The following is a 23,000-nucleotide window of genomic DNA, read 5'->3' as shown; positions in this document are numbered from 1 at the left end:
AGTGAAAATGCCAAGATTTTTCATACAACAAGGAAGGATTCACTTTGGGGAGGTGGGAGATACAGGTGGAGCCAGATTACGGAGCACCTGAATCCAGAAGACTGAAGAGTTTTGACTTTGCTCTAGAAAATAAAAGCCTTAGGAAACGAGCAACAAAATCAAAATACTACAGTATTTAAGGATGACTGGCTGACCTAGGCATGTTTTGTAGGCTGAGGAGCAAATCATTTGAAGGGAACATTTTTTTTTAAAGATTCTGCACTCAGATTGCTTCACATGTCTTTTTTTTTTCTTTAAGATTTATTTATTTATTTGGCTGCGCTGGGTCTTTAGTTGCAGCATGTGGGATCTTCGTTGCAGCATGCGGGATCTTTAGTTGTGGCATACGGAGACTTTAGTTGTGGCATGCGGGATCTAGTTCCCTGACCAGGGATCAGACCAGGCCCCCTGCGTTGGGAGCACGGAATCTTAACTGCTGGACCACCAGGGAAGTCCCTGAAGGGAACATTTTTAAAGAAGGAAGAGTGTGTAGGCCTGACTTAAACTTGGTCCCGGAGTGTCTGTGGTGGCATAATTGTCACTGGGTTAGCCACCTCTGCAGAATACAGAAGTATTCGGCTTAAGACCCATCTGTGTGTGATCCCTCTCCCGCAGCTTTAGTCTCATGTCGTTTGGTAGAGCTGTCTGAAGCCAGGGACTTGGAGTCATTAATGTTTAAGAAAGAAATGGGGAACTGAGTAGACTGCTATCTCCTGACCTGATTGCATCGTGAGGACATTCTATACTCATCTGAGTATCAAGTCAAAGAGAAAGTTGACCCCGGCAGGAGGAAATTTCCGTAGGTTTAAAGCATGGGTTTTACAGTCATATAGACTTGGATTCAGATCCCAGCTTTTACTTTTTCCACACAACACTTACTAGTCGTGTGACCTGGGCAAAGTCAACAGCCTGTTTCCTGACTGTAAAATGGGAGTAATATCTAGTTTAAGGTTGTACTGAGGTTCAATTGAGATAATGTAGGTAAAATGCTTTGAAGAGTCTGGCTAATGTTAATTGTTAGAGATAGAGGTAGTAGATACTATTGATCAATGCAGAGTCAATAGAATTGAATTTTCATATCTTGATGAATGGGAAAATATCATTATTCAGTTTGCTAAATTTACATATGTTGTCTCTTTTTAAAAAATACACTAAGCTTGTGGTTGGGTTATATCAGCCAATTTATTTGCCTCCCTTGCTGAGTCATACTTCTGCCTAATTAATGTCCTGTGTGTTTTACATTCTGTTCAAGCTGAGTTGTCTCATACCAAAGAGAAAAGAATATTTGTGCCTTCAACCTCCTTACTTGACCGCCCAGTCAGGATTCTCACCAAGGAAGCCACCTGCCATATTTGGAAATGTTGGGGTTATGAAACCTTGGGATAATGGGTTTATTTATTCACACTCTGGTATCTACAGTGAGTTTTTCTAATGTGGTCAGCATTCCCTGGTGGGAGGTCAGAATTAGGTTGCAATTCTAATCACATTTGGTGGTACTCCATGGATTGAATTGCGTTTTGTCTCTGCTCACTCTTGACTCTCCTTTGGCCCATAGCTTTTAGGTCCACAGCACTGCAGGAATGGCAGATTTTGGAATCTCAGCTGGCCACTTTGTGGCAGTGGTCTGGGATAAGTCATCTCCGATGGAGGCTCTAAAAGATCTGGTGGATAAGCTTCAAGCCTTAACTGGCGATGAGGGCCGAGTGTCTGTGGAAAACATCAACCAGCTGTTGCAGTGTAAGTACCTACCCAGGTTGTCTCACAGGGAGGGCGGTTTTGATGGCAGTGCTACATTTCTTGTCGTTCCTTGATAGCTGGGTTTTTTTTGTTTGTTTTTCTTTTTTAAATAAATTTATTTATTTATTTTTGGCTGTGCTAGGTCTTTGTTGCTGCACGCGGGCTTTCTCTAGTTGCTGTGAGCGGGGACTACTCTTCATTGCGGTGCACGTGCTTCTCATTGTGGTGGCTTCTCTTATCGCGGAGCACGGGCTCTAGGCACACGGGCTTCAGTAGTTGTGGCTTGCGGGCTCTAGAGCGCAGGCTCAGTAATTATGGCGCACAGGCTTAGTTGCTCTGCGGCATGTGGGATCTTCCTGGACCAGGGCTCAAACCCATGTCCCCTGCATTGGCAGGTGGAGTCTCAACCACTGTGCCACCAGGGAAGCCCAATAGCTGAGGTTTTTTTTGGGGGGGTGGCACATGATAGTAGTTTTTTCAGTTGAGATACAGTGGACTTAGGAGTATAGTTGATGATTTGTATAAGTAAGTTCTTATTTCTTATTAGATGTTCCACATTTTTTAAAAAAGCTTGGTTTTCGTCCACCTTCCTTTTTTACTTTTTCCCCTGAGCATACAAAAGGAGATGAAGTTAGTAAGACTGAGGGAGAGCAGGGCAGCAGTGTCCTTGCCCCTCTTGCTAGTAACGGTGGTATAATAGCATTTGCTGAACAGGTAGGTGTTTATTCTACAAGGCCACGCATGTAACCTTTGTGGGGACTTGGGAGGGATTGGGAGATTCTGGGGCCAAGGTGATTGTTGATTAGAGTCTTCCTTCTTTTCAGCTGCCCACAAAGAATCTAGCTTTGACATTATTTTGTCGGGTATAGTTCCTGGAAGCACCACTCTGCACAGTGCTGAGATTTTGGCTGAGATGGCCCGGATCCTTCGGCCTAGTGGATGTCTTTTTCTCAAAGAGCCGGTAGAGACAGCTGTAGGTAAGGAAATTTTCACCTGAAAGACTAGAGTTTAACAGGGTTGAATCTTTAGGTATGTTTACCGCATCTCTTTGAGAAGGAGGTATAATTTGGAGATCAACAGTCCCGTACTGAACCTTATCCTTAGGGATAAGGGATGAATTATTGTAAAACTCTGAACCAGCACATCTGAATAAATTGTGATATTTGACCCATTAGGTAGTAAAATAGAAGGAAACTGCTCATCTGAAAATGGCTGGATCCTTCAACAGGTGAATGCTTAAACTGGTACATCCACACCATGGAAAACTATGCAGCACTAAAAAAAGAACAAACTATTGCCACGTGCAACAACTTGGATGAATCTCAGAGGAATCATGCTGAGTGAAAGAAATCCAATCTCAAAAGCTTAGAGGCTGTATGATTCTGTTCATATAACATTCTTGAAATAACAAAATTATAGTGACAGAGAACAGGTTGGCCATCGTCGGGGTTAGGAATGGGAGGAAGGGGGTACGTGAGGCTGTAAAGGGAGTGGTGTGAGGGTTCCTTGTGGTGATGAAGACTACGCACACACACACACAAGTGTATGTAAAACTGGTGAAATCTGGATAAGCTCTGTGGACTATCAGTGACAACTTCCTGGTCTTCATATTATATGATAGTTGTGTAAGATATTATCGTGGAGAGAAGAGGTGAAGGGTCCTTGAGACCTCCCTGAACATTTTTTTTTAACTTCCTATGCATCTATAGTTATTTCAAACTAAAAAGTTAAAAAAATAGTGACCAGAAGTCTGAGAGTGATGAGCTAAGTATTGATTCATGTGAAAGTAAAGATAGAATCCAAGAAATAAAAACCTCTTTTTTGCTCAGTGGTAAAGCTGTCAGAATCATTCTAGATTTTTAGCCTTTTTTTAAAAAATTTTTTATTTATTTCTTTATGGCTGTGTTGGGTCTTCGTTTCTGTGCAAGGACTTTCTCTAGTTGTGGCAAGCAGGGGCCACTCTTCATCACGGTGCGCGGGCCTCTCACTATCGTGGCCTGTCCCGTTGCGGAGCACAAGCTCCAGACGTGCAGGCTCAGTACTTGTGGCTCACAGGCCCAGTCGCTCCGCGGCATGTGGGATCCTCCCGGACCAGGGCTCGAACCCGTGTCACCTGCATTGGCAGGCAGATTCTCAACCACTGCGCCACCAGGGAAGCCCGATTTTTAGCATTTTTAACTAGACTTTCTATCAAAATGTGATGACTTATTTCATCAAATAATAGAAATAAAAGTATCTTGAGGGCTTCCCTGGTGGCGCAGTGGTTGAGAGTCCGCCTGCCGATGCAGGGGACACGGGTTCGTGCCCCAGTCCAGGAAGATCCCAGATGCCACGGAGCGGCTGGGCCCTTGAGCCATGGCCGCTGAGCCTGCACGTCTGGAGCCTGTGCTCCGCAATGGGAGAGGCCACAACAGTGAGAGGCCCGCGTACCACAAAAAAAAAAAAAAAAAAAAGTATTTTGAAATGTGTAAAGGCATTTATGTGGAAATATAAGCTTGTGATGTTAATAGCAGCTATAGCCTTCTTTGGGATGTAAACCTTGGGTGACTAAACACAGTGTCTGTCGGAACTATACAGAGATACTTGTATACTTTACAGTTTCTCAGCCTCTTGGTCATTATCCAACAGCCCCTGGAAGGTTAGGTTTTTCAAAGAAACAGAGAGTGATATGAAGCAATAATAATGGAATTATTATATGACACTTAAGAGCATCAGTAAGAGCGCTTTGAACAACCAAAAGGAGTTGTCCAATTAAAATATTATCACTAAAATATATATACATTGAACAGAATAGGTATATACATTGAACAGAAACTAATTGTTTTAGTGCCTGCTGACCTGAATAGCAGAGAGCCTTTATTATTTTTCTTGCTTTGACCTATAAAGCTATTAACTGGGGTTTTCCTCTTAGCAGTTAACAATAGCAAAGTGAAGACGGCATCTAAGCTGTGTTCAGCCCTGACTCTTTCTGGTCTTGTGGAAGTAAAAGAGGTATGTTTGTAGACGACCTTCTTTGCTGGGAATTTAAGCCTTGGGTGACTAAACCCAGTATCTCTTTTGTCAGACGATACAGAGAGAATCTGGGAGAAATAACAACCCTGAAGGTGAGGTGATCAGTGTCACTCAACTAGGAAACAAGTTGGGAAGGGCTCTGCATGGGAGAAACCAGATGCCTCGAAGGACGAAACCTCTGAAATCAATCTCCTCTGAAGAGACTCAGCTTGGGCCCATGTGGGTTGGGACGTATTTTGGTCTCAGTACTAGTGGTGACCACTGAGGCAGGGAGAGAGCGACACATCTCTTAGTGGACACGAATCTTAGGCCAAAGTGAAGGGCAGTTGCCTGTATTTTCCTCAGCTTTTGGGTGGGAGGCTAGAATAGGTTGGAGCGGGAAATCCTTTTCTGACAATTCATTAGAAATATTAACATTAAATAGAGGTATTTATGGTTCTACATTATTCTCCAATGCTGAAATTTCCTTGTGTGAGAGGTGTTATACCACGATAGCTGTTATACCATTGATCTGTACATGACCTAGGGCCTCAGTTTCTTCACGCCTACCCTTTCTTATTTTTCTTTTTAGTTAAAGTTCTTCCATTTTTTATTCCAAAATATGGGATGTTCATAAAAATTCAGTTAAGGCTGAAGAATATAAAGTGACATCTCAGGCCTTGCTTACACTTTCCTCCCCAGAGGGAGCCACCAATACATTTTTGGTGTGGCTGTTCGGACTTCTTTTTATGTATTTACAAGTGTGTTTTGTGTGTGTGTATACACATTTTTAAATGTAAACAAGGTCATATGTATACAGTGTTCAGTCACTAGCTCTTTTCCCCACCTTTAGCTGTCTTCGACATTATCCACCTCAGTGTATTGACCCACTTCCTTACTAATGATGGAACGGCGTTCAGTGCTCTAGATGGACTGTGGTTTATGTAGCAGTTCCATAATTGTCGGACGTAGAGGCGGCACCCCCAGCTTCTTCCCAAGGAACATAGAAAGCATTTCCCTCCCCCTGTGGTTCTCTTTCTCTACTGTGTATTTCATTTCTAGCATCTTTACTGTGGGCATGCTCCCCCGCCACAGGCTTCGATTCCATTCGACAGCCTCTTCAACATGTCCGATTCATCTTGATAATCATAATCATTACAATCTCCACAATGCCTCGCACAGTGCCTTGTACCTAATAGACAGATATTTGATAAAACTCTCCAAGGGGCAGGCTCAACATAAACATGTAGACAGAAGTTACACTCCAGGGTCCTGATCAGTGAGAAACTGAACGTGAGGCACGAGGCAATGTCTGTGATCTCCTGCTGTCGTGTGCTTACTACAGATGTGAGCATTTGACACCTGTGAGGGGGACATAGTACACCATCATACTGTAGAAGAAGTGTGGCCTAATCCTCTGATATCTTGAATTTCAGCTGCAGCGTAAGTTCTTGAGCCCTGAGGAGATTCAGTCTGTCCGAGAACACCTGGGTTACCACAGTGACAGCCTACTCTCTGTGCAGATCACAGGAAAAAAGCCCAATTTTGAAGTGGGTTCTTCTAGTCAACTTAAGCTTTCTACTACCAAGAAGTCTTCCGGTGAGACTGGCCTAGGGACATTGTTCTGTCTGAGTGGGCCTGAAAAGCCTTATTAAAAACTGAGCCAGAGATCGGAATGAGGTGGTGATATCTTCAGAGGATCATTCCCTTCCTTAATTTCCCTCATTTCCAAATGGAAGAATGCTTAATGTACTGTTGTTCTGGGCATATTCGGATCCAAAACTGAAATGATGCATAGATATTACCTAGTTCAGCCCCTTCTTCTGCACCAGAGGACACTGAGGTCTCCAGATTCTAGAGGTCAGACTCCCGTAGCTTCATTAGTTGATGAAGTCTTTCCAGACCCCAGAATTATGACATTTACCCTCAGAAGACCTCACAGTGACAGTCATGGCGGATAAGCGTGTGCTATTCCCCTTCCCATGTGTCCTTTTCTCTGTGCCACTGAATGCAGCTTTTCTTTGAGGATCTTAAGACACTTATAAAAATATCTCCTCTGAGAAGATTGCACTCCACCCTTTGTCACCATTCTCACCCTTCCTATCACTATTTTTTAATGCCTGAGTTGAGAAAAATTGTCCTAGCTGTGAGGTATGCAAAAATTTACAGGTACATTCACACTGCTCTGTTTTGACTGTCCAGCCTAAATCTTCAAGAAATCCTTTAACGTCCTAACCTTTGGCGTCTCTGTTCCAGAATGGGTAGGAGCAGCTTACATGACCTGCCCTGTGGGAGATCTGAGCATCCAGTGTGACAGTGATCTCTGGGGGGTGCACTTCCCCCCAAGGCCCATTCGTGGACTGGCCCACACTGAATCCTCAGCTCTTTGGGGCCCAGAGAGAGAATCAGGAGATGTGATTTGCTACTGATTTGTTGTTACACCGCCGCCACCAGCTCTCGAACCCATTTTCTTGTCTGTAACAGGTCTACATGTGACTGGAGCTTTGCTATTTATAATGCTTTTTGGTACAGTTTCTTGTTTAATATTCAAATCTCCTGCAGTGGGAGATTCCCTAATAGGGAATCCTATTAGCCCCATGTTCTAGGGATGGGAACTAAGAGAAGGAGGAGAAAGCAATATGGAGTGGAAGTTAAAAGCGTTAGGTAGACTCTGTCTATACTTGTGTTATTTGTGGCTGTGTGTAACTCTAAGTATCTAAACCTCTTTCCTCATTTATAAAATTAGGATGACGAGAACTTTCCTCGTAAGGTGGTGAGCAGGACTAAATTAGATCATGTGTGTAAAATGTTTAATGTAGTATCTGGCACAAAGCTTAACAAATGATGGCTTTTATTGCCATAAAGTGATGGGTTCCTCTCATGCCTTTCTAAGTGGCAGAGCTGGGCCTTGAACCCAGGTCTTTTGACCGCCGGCCCAGTGTGTTCCCTGCACAGCCTCAGTAGTTTGTTCCCAGCTGCTTTTCTGGAGCTTGTTTTCTTTCATTGGTTGGATTCAGGGAAGCCTGCTATGGACCCTGCAGCTGCCAAGCTCTGGACCCTCTCGGCCAACGATATGGAGGATGAGAGCGTGGTGAGTCAGCACTGTGGTCACCTGATTGCTTTCTTTTAGGCCCCACTTTGGGTGGGAATGTTGTTGTTTGGAGCGGCCTTTCTGGGTTTATAGGTGTGAAAGCATTTAAAGCCCAGCCTTGTGGCTGTGCCTGCCACTGGCATTTTTTGACTCTGAAGGAAACTCCACATTAGTGGCATTTTAAATTTCTTTTTCAGCATCCTTCCCCCCGCAGATTTTCTTGTTCTCACTTCATGTGATGTATTAAAGACTCTTGTGGGCATGCGTAAACCTGAAAAGAGTTTGTCAACTAAAATATTTTTTGGCTCCTTCGTCTGGGCAAGTCACCAAATGCTCACTGTCTTAACAGTAATGCTCTTCCAACTCAGATCAATGCTTTCTGTAATAAAGTTCTTCATTCCTACAACTATTGAAGTTAGAGTGGTAAGCAAACTAGGCGACGGTTTGTGCCCTCACAGAGCTTACAGATTAACTGCCTACACGTTTATCGAAGAATTACACAAGTGTATATATCATTATCTGCCTTTTCCTCTGGAATTATATAGAAAATATTCCATTCCCTTTTCTCACACGACAGCCCTTTATATATTCGCATAAATATAACACTTCTCTCTTTGTTCTTCCTGCCCCCTCCCTCCCTGCCCTCCACACACATGTTCTCTGCACATCGTAAATGAGTCCCCAGCCCCCTCACAGCCTAACACAGCTTCTGTGCACGTAGTGTACTCACTGTGTGGTCAGCTTGGGCGTGATGATCAAGCCCGGGTAGGATGATGGGTGCCTTCTACATAGATGGGCGAACTGCTGCTGTGGACTGTGGCCACTTCACCTGTTCCTTAGCAGAGACCATGACTGTGTCATTAATGGCTTCGAACATTCTCCAGGATCTCATTGACTCAGATGAACTGCTGGATCCAGAAGATATGAAGAAGCCAGACCCAGCTTCCTTGCGGGCTGCTTCCTGTGGGGAAGGGAAAAAGAGGAAGGCCTGCAAGAACTGGTAAGCCTTGGGGTGAGAAGAGGCTGCCAGCGGCTTCTGATTATCAAGGAATCGCTGTACTTTACAATTACTAAAACATGTTTTATTGTAAAATGTATCAGACGGTTAGAAGAGTATGCTAAATAAGTACATTTTAAAGAACAATAAAATGAACACCCATGTACTGCTCACCCAGCTGAAGAACCAGGAACATGACTTGTTCCTTAGAAGTCGCCTCTGCGTGCTCCCTCAGCTGCATCTCCCTCCCTCTCCTTACAAGAGGCTACCATTCTCCCAAATTTGTGCTAACCTCTCCTGGCTTTTTCGATAGTTTACTGTCTATGTGTGAATCTCCAAACAATACATCATTGAATTGTGGAGCCCAAACCTGACTAGGCCAGGAAAGGTCAATACTCCATATCTGTGAAGGCTCCCAGGGAAAAGGTCTGTCAAGGATTTGGAGTTTCTGGGTGGTGGCAGGTCCCGCTCATCAGCTGCTAACTTTCCCCCAGCACCTGTGGCCTCGCAGAAGAACTGGAAAAAGAGAAGCTGAGGGACCAGATAAGCTCCCAGCCCAAGTCGGCTTGTGGAAACGTGAGTATCTGGTTGATTACTCAGTATTCACAAAGGCCTAAACTAAACACAGACCAGCTCCAGCTCTACAGAGTTCACTGCCCAAGTATTTTAATAATAGGTGAACATGCGAGAACGTGTCTCTAGGTAGTAATGGGAAGAGGGGTTATCTCCTGAGGGTGGGTAGCACGCTCATGCCCGTAGGGGAGGCACCTGTCATTTCTTATTGTTGGCCCCTTTCTTTCTGCTTCACATTAGGCCTGATGCTACTCAGCCATTTGCTGAGTGTGGCTGTGATGTGAACTGCTGAGAATATAGAAGTATGTCCACCTAAGGAACTTCTCTAGACTTTTGTCTTTCATGAAATCAGAGATCTTAAAGACTCTTAGTATTTGGATCCCAGTTGGACCTACAAATGTACGCAGTCGTTCTCTTCAGGCCGCTGTGGCCATACTATGAAGTTTGGGATCCCTTCCTCCTGGCCTGTGTCTCTGGGAGAGCTGACACTTGGCTTCCCTGTATGATGGTCTCTTCTTTCAACAGTGTTACCTGGGTGATGCTTTCCGCTGCGCCAGCTGCCCCTACCTTGGGATGCCGGCCTTCAGACCTGGGGAGAAGGTGCTCCTGAGCGACAGCAGCCTCAATGATGCCTAGGGGAGGGCCCGGCCTGAGACACACCTGCTCCTCCGCCAGCTCCTGCCCCTTCCATCCCACCACGTGGTTCCTCCCGCCTCCTCTCGATTGGCTCACTCTGGCTTAGGTCCATTGCGGAGAGGGTGCTCAGTGGACAGAGTGGAGCTGGCTGGGAGCAGTGGTGTGGAGTGCTGCTGCAGATCAAGACCACGGTATCCCGGGGCCCTGTTACCCTGAGTGGGGACCTCCTTCACCCAGTGTTAGGTGAACGGGGCACATCCCAAATAGGCCCCTCTCGCCAGGTCAAAATGCTGACATTTCGTAACACTCTCCAAGCCCGCCATCCTTGAGTATTAACACTGTGACAGAGCGGGCCCCACCCCATTCTAAGCTCCGCAGTAGTGCCACGGCTTATCTTCCAGAGTTGGTGGTGTATTCACCATGCAGTTTTCTTGGTGACAAGAGGCAAGTGTCTCATGACCTCAGAGCACCAAGAGAATCACTCCTTGGTTGCTGTGATCATATCCAGTGTCCCTCTGCCCCCTCCAGTCCTACCCCCATCCCTGTTTTATTGTGTTGCATCTGTGCCCTACTGTCATTTCTGTTAATCTCCAGGTATTAAACTTACGTACTAATGTATATTCACTGTGAAGAGGGGATATGTCTCTATGTGTGTGTGTGTGTGTGTGTGTGTGTGTGTGTGTGTGTGTGTGTACATGTGATGTCTGACACAGCCATCCAAGCTCACCTGGGACCACAAAACTCTTTTCTGGAAAGGCTGAGTCACACCACATGGGGCCAGTCCTGCACTTAGAGATCAGGGCCTCTCTCCATCTACTTTAGGAGAGTCCAGGTTGGTAGCATTTAGAGAGAAGCAGGACACAAGTCTGACCCAAACCTCTGAGCAGCAGACACTTTGTTCTTCTTGTTCTTCACCAACGCAGACTTGGAATGGATCTTGCCAAATAGAGAGATCATGTGGATTTAAGAGACCTGGGTTTTTCTATTTTGACAATAAAGAAAAGTGTTCATTGGTATTTGTCCTTGAAACTTGACTTGATCCTCTAAGTTTGCTTTTGCTTATCCTGGTCCCTGCTGGTGGATTTTAGTTATGGGTGTGGCTTGACTCTGAAGCCCCTGTGGTAGGCTGAGTTCTAAGATGACACCCCAATGCCTCACACTTTTGTGTAATGCCCTGCCCTTGAGTTTGAGCAGGACCTGTGAGTATGATGGGACATCACTACTGTGATTAGACTACCTTGTGTGGCAGACGTGAAGGGATTTGCAGATGTAGTTAAAAGTCCCTCATGGAACCCTCAAACACTGTTGGCAGGGATATAAATTGGTGCAGCCACTGTGGAAAACAGTGTGGAGGTTTCTCAAAAAACTAAATATATAATTACCATATGACCCAGCAATTCTCCTGGGTATATAGCCAAAAAACCAAAAACACTAATTCAAAAAGATACATGCACTAGCCATGCATTAGAATCACCTGGATAGCTTCTCCCTCCCCAGAAAACAACAGAAACACCATTGCCTGGGATCCCTCCTTTCCAAAGACCAATTAAGCCAATCTTTTGGAATAGGGCTGCAGGTGCCAGCGTTTTGGCAAAGCTTTCCCAGGTAAGTGCCTCCAAAGTTGAGAGCCACTGCCCTGGAGAAATTCTTCGACACATGCACCAGAAGACAAGCTAAAAAATGTTTAAAGCAGCACTGTTTGTAATAGCAAGAATCTGGAAATAATCCAAGTGGCCATTACCAAGAGGATGGGTGAAGGGGTTGGTCGTCACACGGGGGAAAATGATGAGTTGTAGCTGTCTGTGCACATCAGCGGGGAAGAATCTCAGAGAACAGGGAGCCGCAAAAGCAAGTCACGGGAGAGCATGTGTATGAGATATGTTACATTTACATAAAGTTCAAGAGTTTAAAAACATACAAGATGCATCAACATATTGTTAGGGATGTGCGCGTACGTGCATATGTAGTATGTATATACACACATGTGACAAATGAAAGAAAATCAAGGAGAATGATGAACACTCAATTCAGGAGCGTAGATGTCTCCGGAGGCTGATGGGAGGAGGACAACAGGGAGGGGGATGGGGACTTCAGAGCAGCAGGAAGGTTCTATTTAGTAAGCTGGATGGTAGGTATACAGGTGTTTATTTTTTATTGGTTTGTCTACCTTACATATACATTATGTTGTTTTGTTTTGTTTTGTTTTGTTTGCGGTACGCGGGCCTCTCACTGTTGTGGCCTCTCCTGTTGTGGAGCACAGGCTCCGGACGCGCAGGCTTAGCGGCCATGACACGGGCCCAGCCGCTCCGCGGCATGTGGGATCTTCCCGGACCAGGGCAGGAACCTGTGTCCCCTGCATTGGCAGGCGGAATCTCAACCACTGCGCCACCAGGGAAGCCCCATACATTATGTATTTTGTATTGATAAGAAATTTCATTTTTAAAAAACCAGGGAAACCCACACATAAAACTCTGGGTCTTAAGGAAAATGCCCACTAGCCTGGAACAAAGTCCCATGCCTCCCTGACAGGAACCTCCAGGAAATATTTGGCCCAGTTAACGTCTCATTCAAAATTATAAAACGAACCAACACAAATGATAATAATAACAACAGTAACAGCAACAGAGAACATTGCCACTGAGCAGATAAATATTGCCTGTGACCAAAATTTTTACTACAAATTACACAAATGTATAAAATATATCAAAGAGATACAAGAGCTCAAGGAAAGGATGAATGAGGCAGAGAGAGAGAGAGAGCCGTGATGGAAACGTGCACTGGCAGAGCCGAGGCAAGAAGTGAAAAAAATAACATCCTCGATATGAAGTCAATATTGGAAATAACACTAGGAGAATGGACAGGGCTAAAAACAGGGACAGGAATAAAAGACCAACCAAATGAAATGGAAATAAAGAGGGAGAAAGGATCAGTGGGAAAATGATTAGGCACAGAAGGTAGAAGAAACACCAATAAGGAATCAGAATGAATTTTTTAAAGATGTAATTCAAGACCTTTTCCAGAAATAAAGCAAGAGTTGATCCATAGATTGATGAAAACAAAAAAAGATACAGAACGTTCAATACTAAACGTAATACTTTTGTTTGCTAGCATTTCTAGTCCCAGAACCCGCGCGTGCAGAGGGCTGAGCATCGCAAGGGAGCCTTGTTAATGCTTAGGGTCCCTTACCGTGAAAGCCGTGTGATACTCTCTGTAAACAAGCAGAACAAACCTTGTTGTTTTGAGTCCAGAAATGTTTCTAGTTTGTGCTTGTTTGTGTTATCCTCTCTGCTCCTTCAGTCTTTCTCTGCTTCCTTGCTGTCCCGTTGCAGTGACAGACTTGCGGGGTAGGGACAGTGCAGCTCTGCAGGCAGCCCTTCACCCCTCTCGCTACACAGTGGGGACTGAACGCTCCACTCCAACCTTACTGGCCTCAGACCTCACCTTCTTTTGTCACTTCTGGGTGGTCAACTTGTGGTCTGTTCACCACCATCCAGCATAAGAGGCCTTTACCTCTGCAAAGCCCTGTGATGATCTGAAAGCTGTATTTAGACTCAGCTGGGCTCAGAAGTGCTCAGAAGCCCCTCCCTCCCTTCCTTCTTTTCTCTTTCTCTCTCTTTTTTTTAACAATTAATTAAACTTTTCTTTCTTTTATATTATGACAGATTTCAGATACAGAGAACTACAGATACAATACAACAGACAACCGGGTTTGCCATATTTTGATTCAGATCACTCTATTTAATAGGTGAAATGTCACAGCTGTGTCATCCCTTTCCCCTCCCTACCCTCCTCAAAGGTGTTCTCCATCCTGAGGTCATATATCACACCTGTGCCTACGTTTATATTACTCTGCAGAAAAGAGGTTGTATGAAATGCGTCCCTTTTCTTTTTTTTGAGGTGAAATTTGAATAACATTAACCATTTTAAAGTGAAAAATTCAGTGGCATTCAGTGTATTCACAAGGTTGTGCAACAACTGATTCTGTCTAGTTCCAAACATTTTCATCACCCCCAAAGGAAACCGTGTACCCTTTTAGCAGGCTGCCCTATGCCCCTGCCTCTGGTGACAACCGACCTGCATTCTGTCTCTATGGATTTGCCTCTTCTGAGCATTCCATGTAAATGGAATCACACAATATGTGACCTTTTGTGTCTGGCTTCTCTCAGCATGTGTTCAAAGCTCATCCACATTGTAGCAAGTACCAGTACTTCGCTCTTTTCTATGGCAGAATAATATTCTGTTGTGTGGACATACACTATTTATCCATCCATCCACTGATGGACACTTGGGCTGTTTCCACCTTTGGCTTTGGTGAATAGCACTGCTATAAACGGGTGTGTCCATGTGCTGAACACGTCCTTTTAAGGCTTACTTCTCAACAAGGCCCCAGCCCCTTTGCTTGTCTGAGTGTCTCATCCCTGCAGTGTGCGTGGTGGTTTTGGAGAAGGGGTCATGGCAATTCAATTATGGGGAAACTGCAGGTTTTCGAAGACTCTGCTCCCCTAAGGGCAATGTGAGAGGCAGGACGGCAGCAGACTAAGCCCCATTCTCTAACTGGCTACACCCTAAAGCAGGTTAGAGAAGGGTTCGATTTCATCATTCCATGGAGAAACAGGCCCAGGAAGGTGAAGCGATCGTGTCAAAAACCCACAGCCAGGGCTTCCCTGGTGGCGCTGTGGTTGAGAGTCCGCCTGCCAATGCAGGGGACACGGGTTCGAGCCGCGGTCCGGGAAGATCCCACATGCCGCGGCGCGGCTAGGCCCGTGAGCCATGGCCGCTGAGCCTGCGCGTCCGGAGCCTGTGCTCTGCAACGGGAGACGCCCCAACAGTGAGAGGCCCGTGTACCGCAAAAAAACCCCAAAAAAACCCTACAACCAGTCAGTGGCAAAGCCGAGACAGAACAGGTCCCTGATCCTCTTCTGTTAAAATGTACCCATGATGCAGCCACTATGGAAAACAGTATGGAGGCTCCTCAGAAAACTGAAAATAGAATTACCGTACGATCCAGCAATCCTACTCGTGGGCATGTATCTGGAAAAAACTATAATTCAGAAAGGTACATGCACCCCTATATTCATAGCAGCACTATTTACAATAGCTAAGACATGGAAACAACCTAAATGTCCATCGATAGATGAATGGGTAAAGAAGATGTGGTACATATATACAATGGAATACTACTCAGCCACAAAAAAGAATGAAATAAGGGGTTTCCCTGGTGGTGCAGTGGTTAAGAATCCGCCTGCCACTGCAGGGGACACGGGTTCGAGCCCTGGTCCGGGAAGATCCCACATGCCACGGAGCAACTAAGCCTGTGCGTCACAACTACTGAGCCTGCGCTCTAGAGCCCATGAGCCACAACTACTGAGCCCGCATGCCACATCTATTGAAGCCTGTGCACCTAGAGACTGTGCTCCACAACAAGAGAAGCCACCACAATGAGGAGCCCACGCACCACAACGAAGAGTAGCCTCCGCTTGCCGCAACTAGAGGAAGCCCGTGCGCACAACAAAGACCCAAAACAGCCAAAATTAAATAAATTAATTAATTTAAAAAAATATGAAATAAGGCCATTTGCAGCAACATGGATGCAACTAGAGATTATCATACTAAGTGAAGTAAGCCAGACAAATACCACATGATGTCACTTATATGTGGAATCTAAAATATGACAAAAATGAACCTATCTACGAAGCAGAAACAGGCATAGAGAACAGACTTGTGGTTGTCAAGGGAGAGGGGGCATGGGGGAGGGATGGATTGCGAGCTTGGGGTTAGTAGATGCAAACTATTACATAAAGAATGGATGGACAACAAGGTCCTGCTGTATACCACAGGGAACTATATTCAATGTCCTGGGATAAACCATAATGGAAAAGAATATAAAAAAGAATGTATGTATATGTATAACTGAGTCACTTTGCTGTACAGCAGAAATTAACTCAACATTGTAAATCAACTGTATGTCAATAAAAATAAATAAATAAAATGAACCCATGGGATTTAAATGTATGTAGGTGACTGAATGCCACTAAAGAAGAATTTATTACTTACATTTCCCAAGAGAAGGGGCCATGCCACACCACGCAGGGCAGAAGGAGACGCGAGGGGAAAGCCGAGGCCACAACCCTTATTGGGTTTCTGTAGAAAAAGCAAGGCAGGGCAGGGTCAGCAATTGAGGACTGGCCTGTGGGAGTCATTCCAGCGGGCTTTGGGGCGTGGGCGCTGTCCCTCATTGTCTGGTACCCGGCCCTGGGTGATTTGGGGAAATATTCATTTGGGGAGTGAGTTATATAAAGGAAGTGGTTGGGGGATTCAGGATTGGTTGGAGAGTTTGCAATATGATTTTTGCATGCCTTCGAAAGCTGGATCACAGGGGAGGTGTAACTTGTGATGAATGGATGCCAAGTAGACAAATACAGAATCTAAGAAGACACGGTGAGAACACCCCTGGCGCACTGCTCTCAGCACTGCCCACGTTGCATCTGGAATTAGTGGCCCTGCAATTCCCAGCAGTGGTTTTCCTTCTTCCTCTTCATCTCGCTAACCCCTGGCAGCGTCGTTGGTGGTTTCCTTGCCTCTGCTCCCTTAGGAGAAGGGCTGGCCAACCGCAGACACTCTGACCCTAGGCCCTGAGCAGCTACAGTCGGATGTAGGTGACCCCAGCCCCTGGGGCCAGCACTGAGGCCAGGGACCTGGTGGTCAGGGACATCAATCAGGCTCAATCTTTATTGGGAGCTGGAGCGCCCTCTGGTGGGAAACCGAAGAGCAGCGCAATTCAAAATTCCACTTCAATGCCGGGCTTGAAGCCCAGTTATGTTATCAGGGCACCGCTCCTCTGGGAGCTTCTTTCTTGACGTGCCCGTCATGGGATTCACCCAGGGGCTTGTTGATGAAAATATATATATCAAATTTCCACTATGCACAAAGCACTTTTCCCCCCTTATAAATGAGTCAGTAAGTACCGAGTTGCCTGATTCAAATACCTGCCCCAAGGAGTTCATCATCGAGTCAAACATGCAAGTAACTACATTTACCGGGGACAATGTGGTAAAGCTGAGGTGAGAGCAGGGAGCTTATGGAGGACACAGAGTGGGGCATCAACTGCAACCAAGGAGACCAGGGAGGGCTTCTTGAGGGAGGCAGCATTTGAGCTGAGCTCTGAAGGGGGACTGGATTTCAGATGTGGAGGAGGCGAAGCTCTTTTCAGACGGAAGGAACAATGAGAGACCAGCGCCCCTCCCTACCGTTCTGTGTTCTCTGGTTCCTACCCTGTCCTCTTTCTTCCTATCTCCCTACTAGCCTGTCATGGGGAGTCTCCCAGTCACGAGTCCTTAAAATGGCTTCTTCCCAGGGGAACATGGTAGCTGGTCCCATCTCCTGCATCTTGCCCCACCCACATTGCACCCTGACTCTGCTAGTAGACACTTGGATTCTGAATCCTGCATTTTGTTGCCAGTCCTGACTCCACCTCTCCCCCTCTGAGGGACCTTTAAGCCAACCCCCTGCTCGGTCACTCTCAGGGCCTCCCCCCGGGTAACCCCTTACCTCCTCATCGTCCTCCACTTATCCGAGTTCACAATATGGGCCTCTGAGGAATATTTCACTTTCATATTTCACTAGGAAAAAAAGGTTCTGATTCTTTTAAGGCAAGTTTTCAATGCACTGGATTACATGCATGTTCTCTGAGTGTCTTTCTGGCAGGGCGAGGGATCTGGGCCCCAGCCCTTGTTCTCCTTTGCTGTCCCAGGGGCTCCCCCTTGCCTCCCCCTATTCTGAGATCACCTTTTTCTCACCCTTCACCCCATGTATCCAGATGACATTTTTCCACAAAGAATTCAGACTAGGCTGCCCCAAGGACTCTGGATCCAAGGCAGCTGTTCAAGGGATACTCCTTGGGACCAGGGCAGGGAAAGAGCCCACCTGTGGCTGAGGAGACCCTGGGGTCACAGAGAAGTTCACAGTTCATCACCATCATCAGCCTTATTAGTAGTAGTAGCAGTACTGCTGCTGTTTTCTTCTTGTGCCTCTCCGAAAGTGGGCTTGGCTCTGACATCTGCCCTGCAATAATACAACTGGCCACAGGGGAGCAGCAGAAGGCATAAGCTTTACCTGAAAATAACTCACTTGCAGCCCCGCCAAACAACACAGGTCACAGAATCCTAGGAGAGAAGGACCCATTGCGCCTGCTCCCAGACTTAGTCCCAGAGAGAGAAGCCACAGCCTACAGCTGGTCAGGAGGGTGAGGCAGAACTAGAATCCGAAGACCCTAACTTCCCCCAGCCCCCCACGGCTCCAGTCCTGAGCTGCGCCTCGACAGAGGGGTCTGCGGATGGGTCCTGGTCCACATCCTTCTGAGCACTATGGGGTCCCCAGTGAGACTCACTGAGCTCCCAGCCTAACGGACGAGTCAGGACTACAGACCCACACAGGAGTCGACAGGAGAACAACCCCCTCGGGCTGCCCCAGAGTCCCTGAAAGCGGGAGGAATCAGAGCAAGAGAGAGAATGGGGGTAGCTGTTCTCAGGGACAGTTTCCTGGAGGCTGGCTTGGGCTGAGGCTGGGTGAGATGTCACCTGGTAGGGCAGGGCTCACAATTCAGGTCGGCAGGAACCACGGGGCCAGGCTGGGGCGGGAGGCGAGGGCTGGGGGCAGCGGGGATGAGCGGGCTGTGGGGTGAGGCTCGGGATGAGGTGGAGCAGCTCGGCCCTGGGAGCCGGCCTGGGGTTGGAGCCGGAAGAGGGAGCTGGGCGCAGGTGGAGCTGGTCTTGCAAAGACTGTCCGGGCGGGGCTGGCTGGGCTCGAGGGTGGGTGGGGGCTGGGAGGTGGGTGAGATGGGGAAGGGGCTGTGGGAGCCCCCGGGCCAGGGAGCTCCCCAGCACTTGACAGAACCCTGGCCTGCGGAAGAATTCTAGAACCATTTGTGGAATTGGATCAAATGCGTAAGGCGAAGCGTGTCCTCAGCTCCGCATCAGCTGGGGTGTCACGGAGGAGAATGGGGCAGGCCTGGGAGGGCTCCATGGGCAGATAAGATGGGAGAGAATCCAGACGGCCCTTCCCAGGTCCCCCTCCTGCCTGCGTGCAGCAGAGGGGAGAACCTGCTGGCCTCTTGTCACCCCTGCCCTGCTCGCCCCACAGACCCCCCTCAGCCCTACCCCTGCCCAGGCCTCCCCTCTTTAAGGTGGTCTGCACACTCGAAGCCTCATTTTCCCTCTCCGACCTGGACAGAGTGAGACTAGATGTTCTCTGCGGGCCCTTCCAGGGCGACAGGCCAGAGTGGACAGAACACACTGACCCAGACTGGGGGAGAAAAACTTTAATCAGAGAAGGGGACAGCGGCCTCTTTGTCCTTGTAAGGCCTCCACTGGACCCAGGGAGCTCGGGGTTGGGGTAGTGAACGTGGAGGCGGGAAGACTCCAGGTGGGCCAGGGAGAAGTCAGGCCGGCGGGGCGGCCAGGTCACATGACTTCGTGGTGTTTTGCAGGTACTTGACTGCCTTCTTCACCCACCTGTCCTTGGGGTCTGAACAGATGGATCTGCCGTGGAGAGTCACCAGCCTACACAGAGGGAGAAAACCGCGCGGGCGCTCAGGGCAGGAAGGCCTTCCAGAGCCCCGGGACCAGCCTCGCCCTGCACTGACGAGGACCCTGAGCCCGCAAGAGGGGCAGAAACTTGTCTGAAGTCACCCAGGGCATCAGCGGCAGCTCTGAGACACCCGGCTCTGTCCTCGGTGATTCCTGACCCTCCCAGGGTTCCTGCCAGGCCTGGCCCTCCCAGGGAGCCGGGGCCGCACGACTTTGCCCGCCCCCGTCCTCAGACCGCCTGTACCCACCTAGGCCTGGGAACGAGGGGTGCCCGGGAGGGGCCCAGTGCTCAGGGCTCAAGCCCAGGGCCTGCGAAGTGACCACATGGGCCGCTGACTGCCCATGTGATATGGGGCTGTCCCATCTCTCTCAGGGCCTCAGTTTCCCCATAAATCAATGAAGAGCTTAGACCTCACAGCCTGGGGCCCTTTGGGGGCTCGCAGTGTCGGGTACGGGGGCTGCCCTGAGGAGCGGGACCAGGGGGTCAAGGGACGAAGGCCCTGCTCTCTCCTCTCCGCTCCCCAGTGGCCCTTCTGGGAGCTCCAGGCTCTGCCTTCTCCCACACTCAGCTCCCAGGACAGGGGCAGGGTGGGGACAGGCAGACTCACACGATGGCATCCCTGGGACAGTCCTCTGGGGTCCGGTACCACCTCACCAGCTTCCTGAAAGGAATGGCTCCTTTGAAGTACTCCCGGCAGCACTCCCTGCCCACATTGGTTGCTCGAGCTGCGGGGGAAACAAAGCAGCAGCAGGTGTGTCTGCGGCTGTCTGCGTGGGGAGGGCGTGTGCATGGCTATGGCTGTGGTTGTGGCGGAGGCTCTGTGAGGGTCTGCACGTGTGTGTGTGTGTGTGCGTGTGTGTCTGGAGCCGAGTCTGTGTGTGCATATCTGCATGTGTGTTGGTGTGCCTGTGTGTGTCTGTGGTATCGGGGTGGATCCGTGTGTGTGTGTGTATTTCTGCATGTGTGTGTCTGTGTGGTTGGGAAGGGTCTGTAATTGTATTTCTGTGTAGGGCGTATGTGAGGGGTCTGCACATGTGTCTGTGTGTGTCTGTGTGTGTCAGTGCATGCACGATTGTGTGCATGAGGTCCTGTGTGTGCTTTGGGGGGCCCTTTGAGTTTGTGTGTCTGTCTGTTCACGTGTCTGTGTATGTTTGGGAGGGTTTGTGTATGCATGTCTGTGTGTGTGCCTATGAGTGTGTGTCTGTATGTGTGCATACTTGTGTGTGTGAGATCTCTGTGTGTGTGCATGTGTGTATCTGCATGTGTTTGGGGAGCCTGTGCATGTATGTGTGTGTCTGCATGTGTGTGCATCCGTGTGTGCTCACACTCAGACCAGCCCCGAATCACCAAATGTTGACTCTGGGCCAGGCTCTGGGCTGAGCCTTTGCTACCGCTGCCCCTTCAGCCCTCAAGCACACCTGGAGACAGGTGCTGTCACTACCCCATTCTACAGATGAGAAAGTGGAGGTCTGGGGTGTGAACACACTTTACTGGGACTCAGTGTCCTCATCTTTGCACAAGAAAAAATATCCAACACTTGCTAACTGGCAAGCTGGTAATCTGTGACCACAATTAAGGCCACGACAGAGTGTTTTCTAGGAAGGCTCTGACTGTCCTCTGACCACTTCGGGGGTGGAACTTGGTTTGACTAACACGGAGCTGACCAGGCCCAGCGTTTTATGAAGTGAGAGTGAACGTGCAGCCAACTATGAAGATCACCCCATTAAGATAAGCCCGAAGACAGCAGCTGTGTCACCATGTCACCACACAGGGCGCTAACCAGCTTTATTTCTGAAGTAGCAATCTTATCTCAGTCTTCCTTTCCCAACTGAGTATAAAAATCTCTTTTTTCACCTGCTCTGGGAACCAATTCTCCTGCCTTTATGCTGATCCTCTCATTGTATATAAGACCCATTACTAAAATAGACTCTAACAAATACTTGTGAGAATTCTTCCTTTTCCACTGTCAAAACACAACCACAGTCACTGCCTCACAACATTTGCAGTGTGAGATATGCAAGTACTTTGTTCCTCAGAAGCTGAGCCCCAAGTCCTGGGGCATCCGCATCCTCATCTCCATCATTTTCCTTTGAATGCCTCCCTCAAAATCCTATTGCTGGAGCTTCCCTGGTGGCGCGGTGGTTGAGAGTTCGGCTGCCGATGCAGGGGACGCGGGTTCGTGCAGCGGTCCGGGAAGATCCCACATGCCGCGGAGCGGCTGCGCCCCTGAGCCATGGCTGCTGAGCCTGCGCGTCCGGAGCCTGTGCTCCGCGACGGGAGAGGCCACAGCAGTGAGAGGCCCGCGTACCGCAAAAAAAAAAAAAAAAAAAATCCTATTGCTGCCGGCCTCTCGCATCTTTGTAGGAATAAGTGGGGTGTAGGAATAATGTGTGTGGCCAGCTGCTGTAGTCTCAGGTCCCCCACTCCTCCTTGCCCAGTGTCCCTTCCTCCTGCTGCCTCTGATCTGCTCTCACCTGCATGGGTGTCCTGCAGGGAAGCCCCCAGGAGGAGCGCGGCCAGGAGCAGCATCTTCAGGGAGGTCATGGTACCGGGAGCCCAGGAGAAGGTCTCTGTGTGTGGGTCTCTTTGCTCAGGGGAGACCAGGATGAGCACAAGTGCGGAGGTGACCTATTTAACCTCTTTGGGGATCTTGCCCCACCTCCTGTCACCTCCCCCCACATCCTTCCCTAGACCCATGGAGTTCGACGCATTTGAGGTGATTCGGCAGAAGTCCAGTCTTGGAATATTTGCGGCTTTCCAGAGAATAGACACTCAGCTGGGGACAGAGGTGGGTTATGTGTCCGGGGGCCATGACACACTTCTCCTTTCACAGGGGACATTTCTTGGTTCCTCAATTAGCAGAACCAAAAAGCCTCCATCCTAAGCTGCGTGCACCCCTGCTCTGAGGCTGGCAAGCCTCCTTCATGCACGGCGCCCTGGGTTGGGGGACAGCCAGGCAGGGGCCAAGAAAGGCTGCTTAACCTGGGCCCGGAGGAGCTTCAGGGTGCCAGGAAGGCCTCCTCAGGCGGTCGGCAGGCTGCACGGGCACACGGTGTCTCTCTGCAGGGGGAGCTCCGGCTCATTCTGAGAAAGGTCTGAGGCCCAGACAGACTTGGTTGTGGGTCCTTCCCTAAGCTGGGCCCTGGACCCCAGAAGGCCAGAGCCCAGCAGGTTTGAATCACCATGTAGTCCCAATCTGTAGAGATTGGGAAGCCAAGTTCCCTTCTGGCTCCTAGAAGAGCCAAGTGTGCATTGGGCATGTGGTCAGGGTCCAGTCCCAGCCAGGCCCTGAGCAGAATTTCCATGAACCCCATGGGCCACAGCATCCCTGCATCAGGTCAGTCTCCTGGC

The 23,000-nt window shown here is 48.4% G+C and overlaps 2 protein-coding genes and 1 long non-coding RNA gene across 4 annotated transcripts; 1 reads left to right on the top strand and 2 right to left on the bottom strand.

Annotated features, from left to right (window-relative positions):
- Positions 1-1,594: 1,594 nt before the first annotated feature.
- LOC137214492 (uncharacterized) lies at positions 1,595-8,748 on the bottom strand. Its single transcript, XR_010938929.1, has 2 exons — positions 8,589-8,748; positions 1,595-2,383 (listed from the first exon to the last, which is right to left on the bottom strand). It is a non-coding gene; the product is annotated as an uncharacterized lncRNA (long non-coding RNA).
- CIAPIN1 (cytokine induced apoptosis inhibitor 1) lies at positions 1,620-10,682 on the top strand. Of its 2 annotated transcripts, none has more exons than XM_067718359.1 (8): positions 1,620-1,776; positions 2,601-2,753; positions 4,691-4,767; positions 6,204-6,366; positions 7,785-7,858; positions 8,743-8,858; positions 9,350-9,431; positions 9,954-10,682. In XM_067718359.1, the coding sequence occupies exons 1-8, from the start codon at positions 1,620-1,622 to the stop codon at positions 10,062-10,064; spliced, it is 933 nt and encodes a 310-aa protein (XP_067574460.1). In that variant the 3' UTR covers positions 10,065-10,682. The 2 variants fall into 2 exon arrangements, with proteins under 2 accessions (XP_067574460.1, XP_067574459.1); XM_067718358.1 differs by having other exon boundaries at positions 4,688-4,767.
- Positions 10,683-19,371: 8,689 nt separating this feature from the next.
- CCL17 (C-C motif chemokine ligand 17) lies at positions 19,372-22,193 on the bottom strand. Its single transcript, XM_067721386.1, has 3 exons — positions 22,124-22,193; positions 20,257-20,374; positions 19,372-19,621 (listed from the first exon to the last, which is right to left on the bottom strand). Exons 1-3 carry the CDS (start codon positions 22,191-22,193, stop codon positions 19,501-19,503), a joined length of 309 nt encoding a protein of 102 aa, XP_067577487.1. The 3' UTR covers positions 19,372-19,500.
- Between the last annotated feature and the right edge of the window lie 807 nt (positions 22,194-23,000).

This window comes from Pseudorca crassidens, chromosome 20 (genome assembly GCF_039906515.1).
Source record: "Pseudorca crassidens isolate mPseCra1 chromosome 20, mPseCra1.hap1, whole genome shotgun sequence".
In the NCBI taxonomy this organism is placed as follows: Eukaryota; Metazoa; Chordata; class Mammalia; order Artiodactyla; family Delphinidae; genus Pseudorca; species Pseudorca crassidens.
The sequence above is the reverse complement of the archived record's forward strand: the minus strand, read 5'-3'. Positions and strand labels throughout refer to the sequence as shown.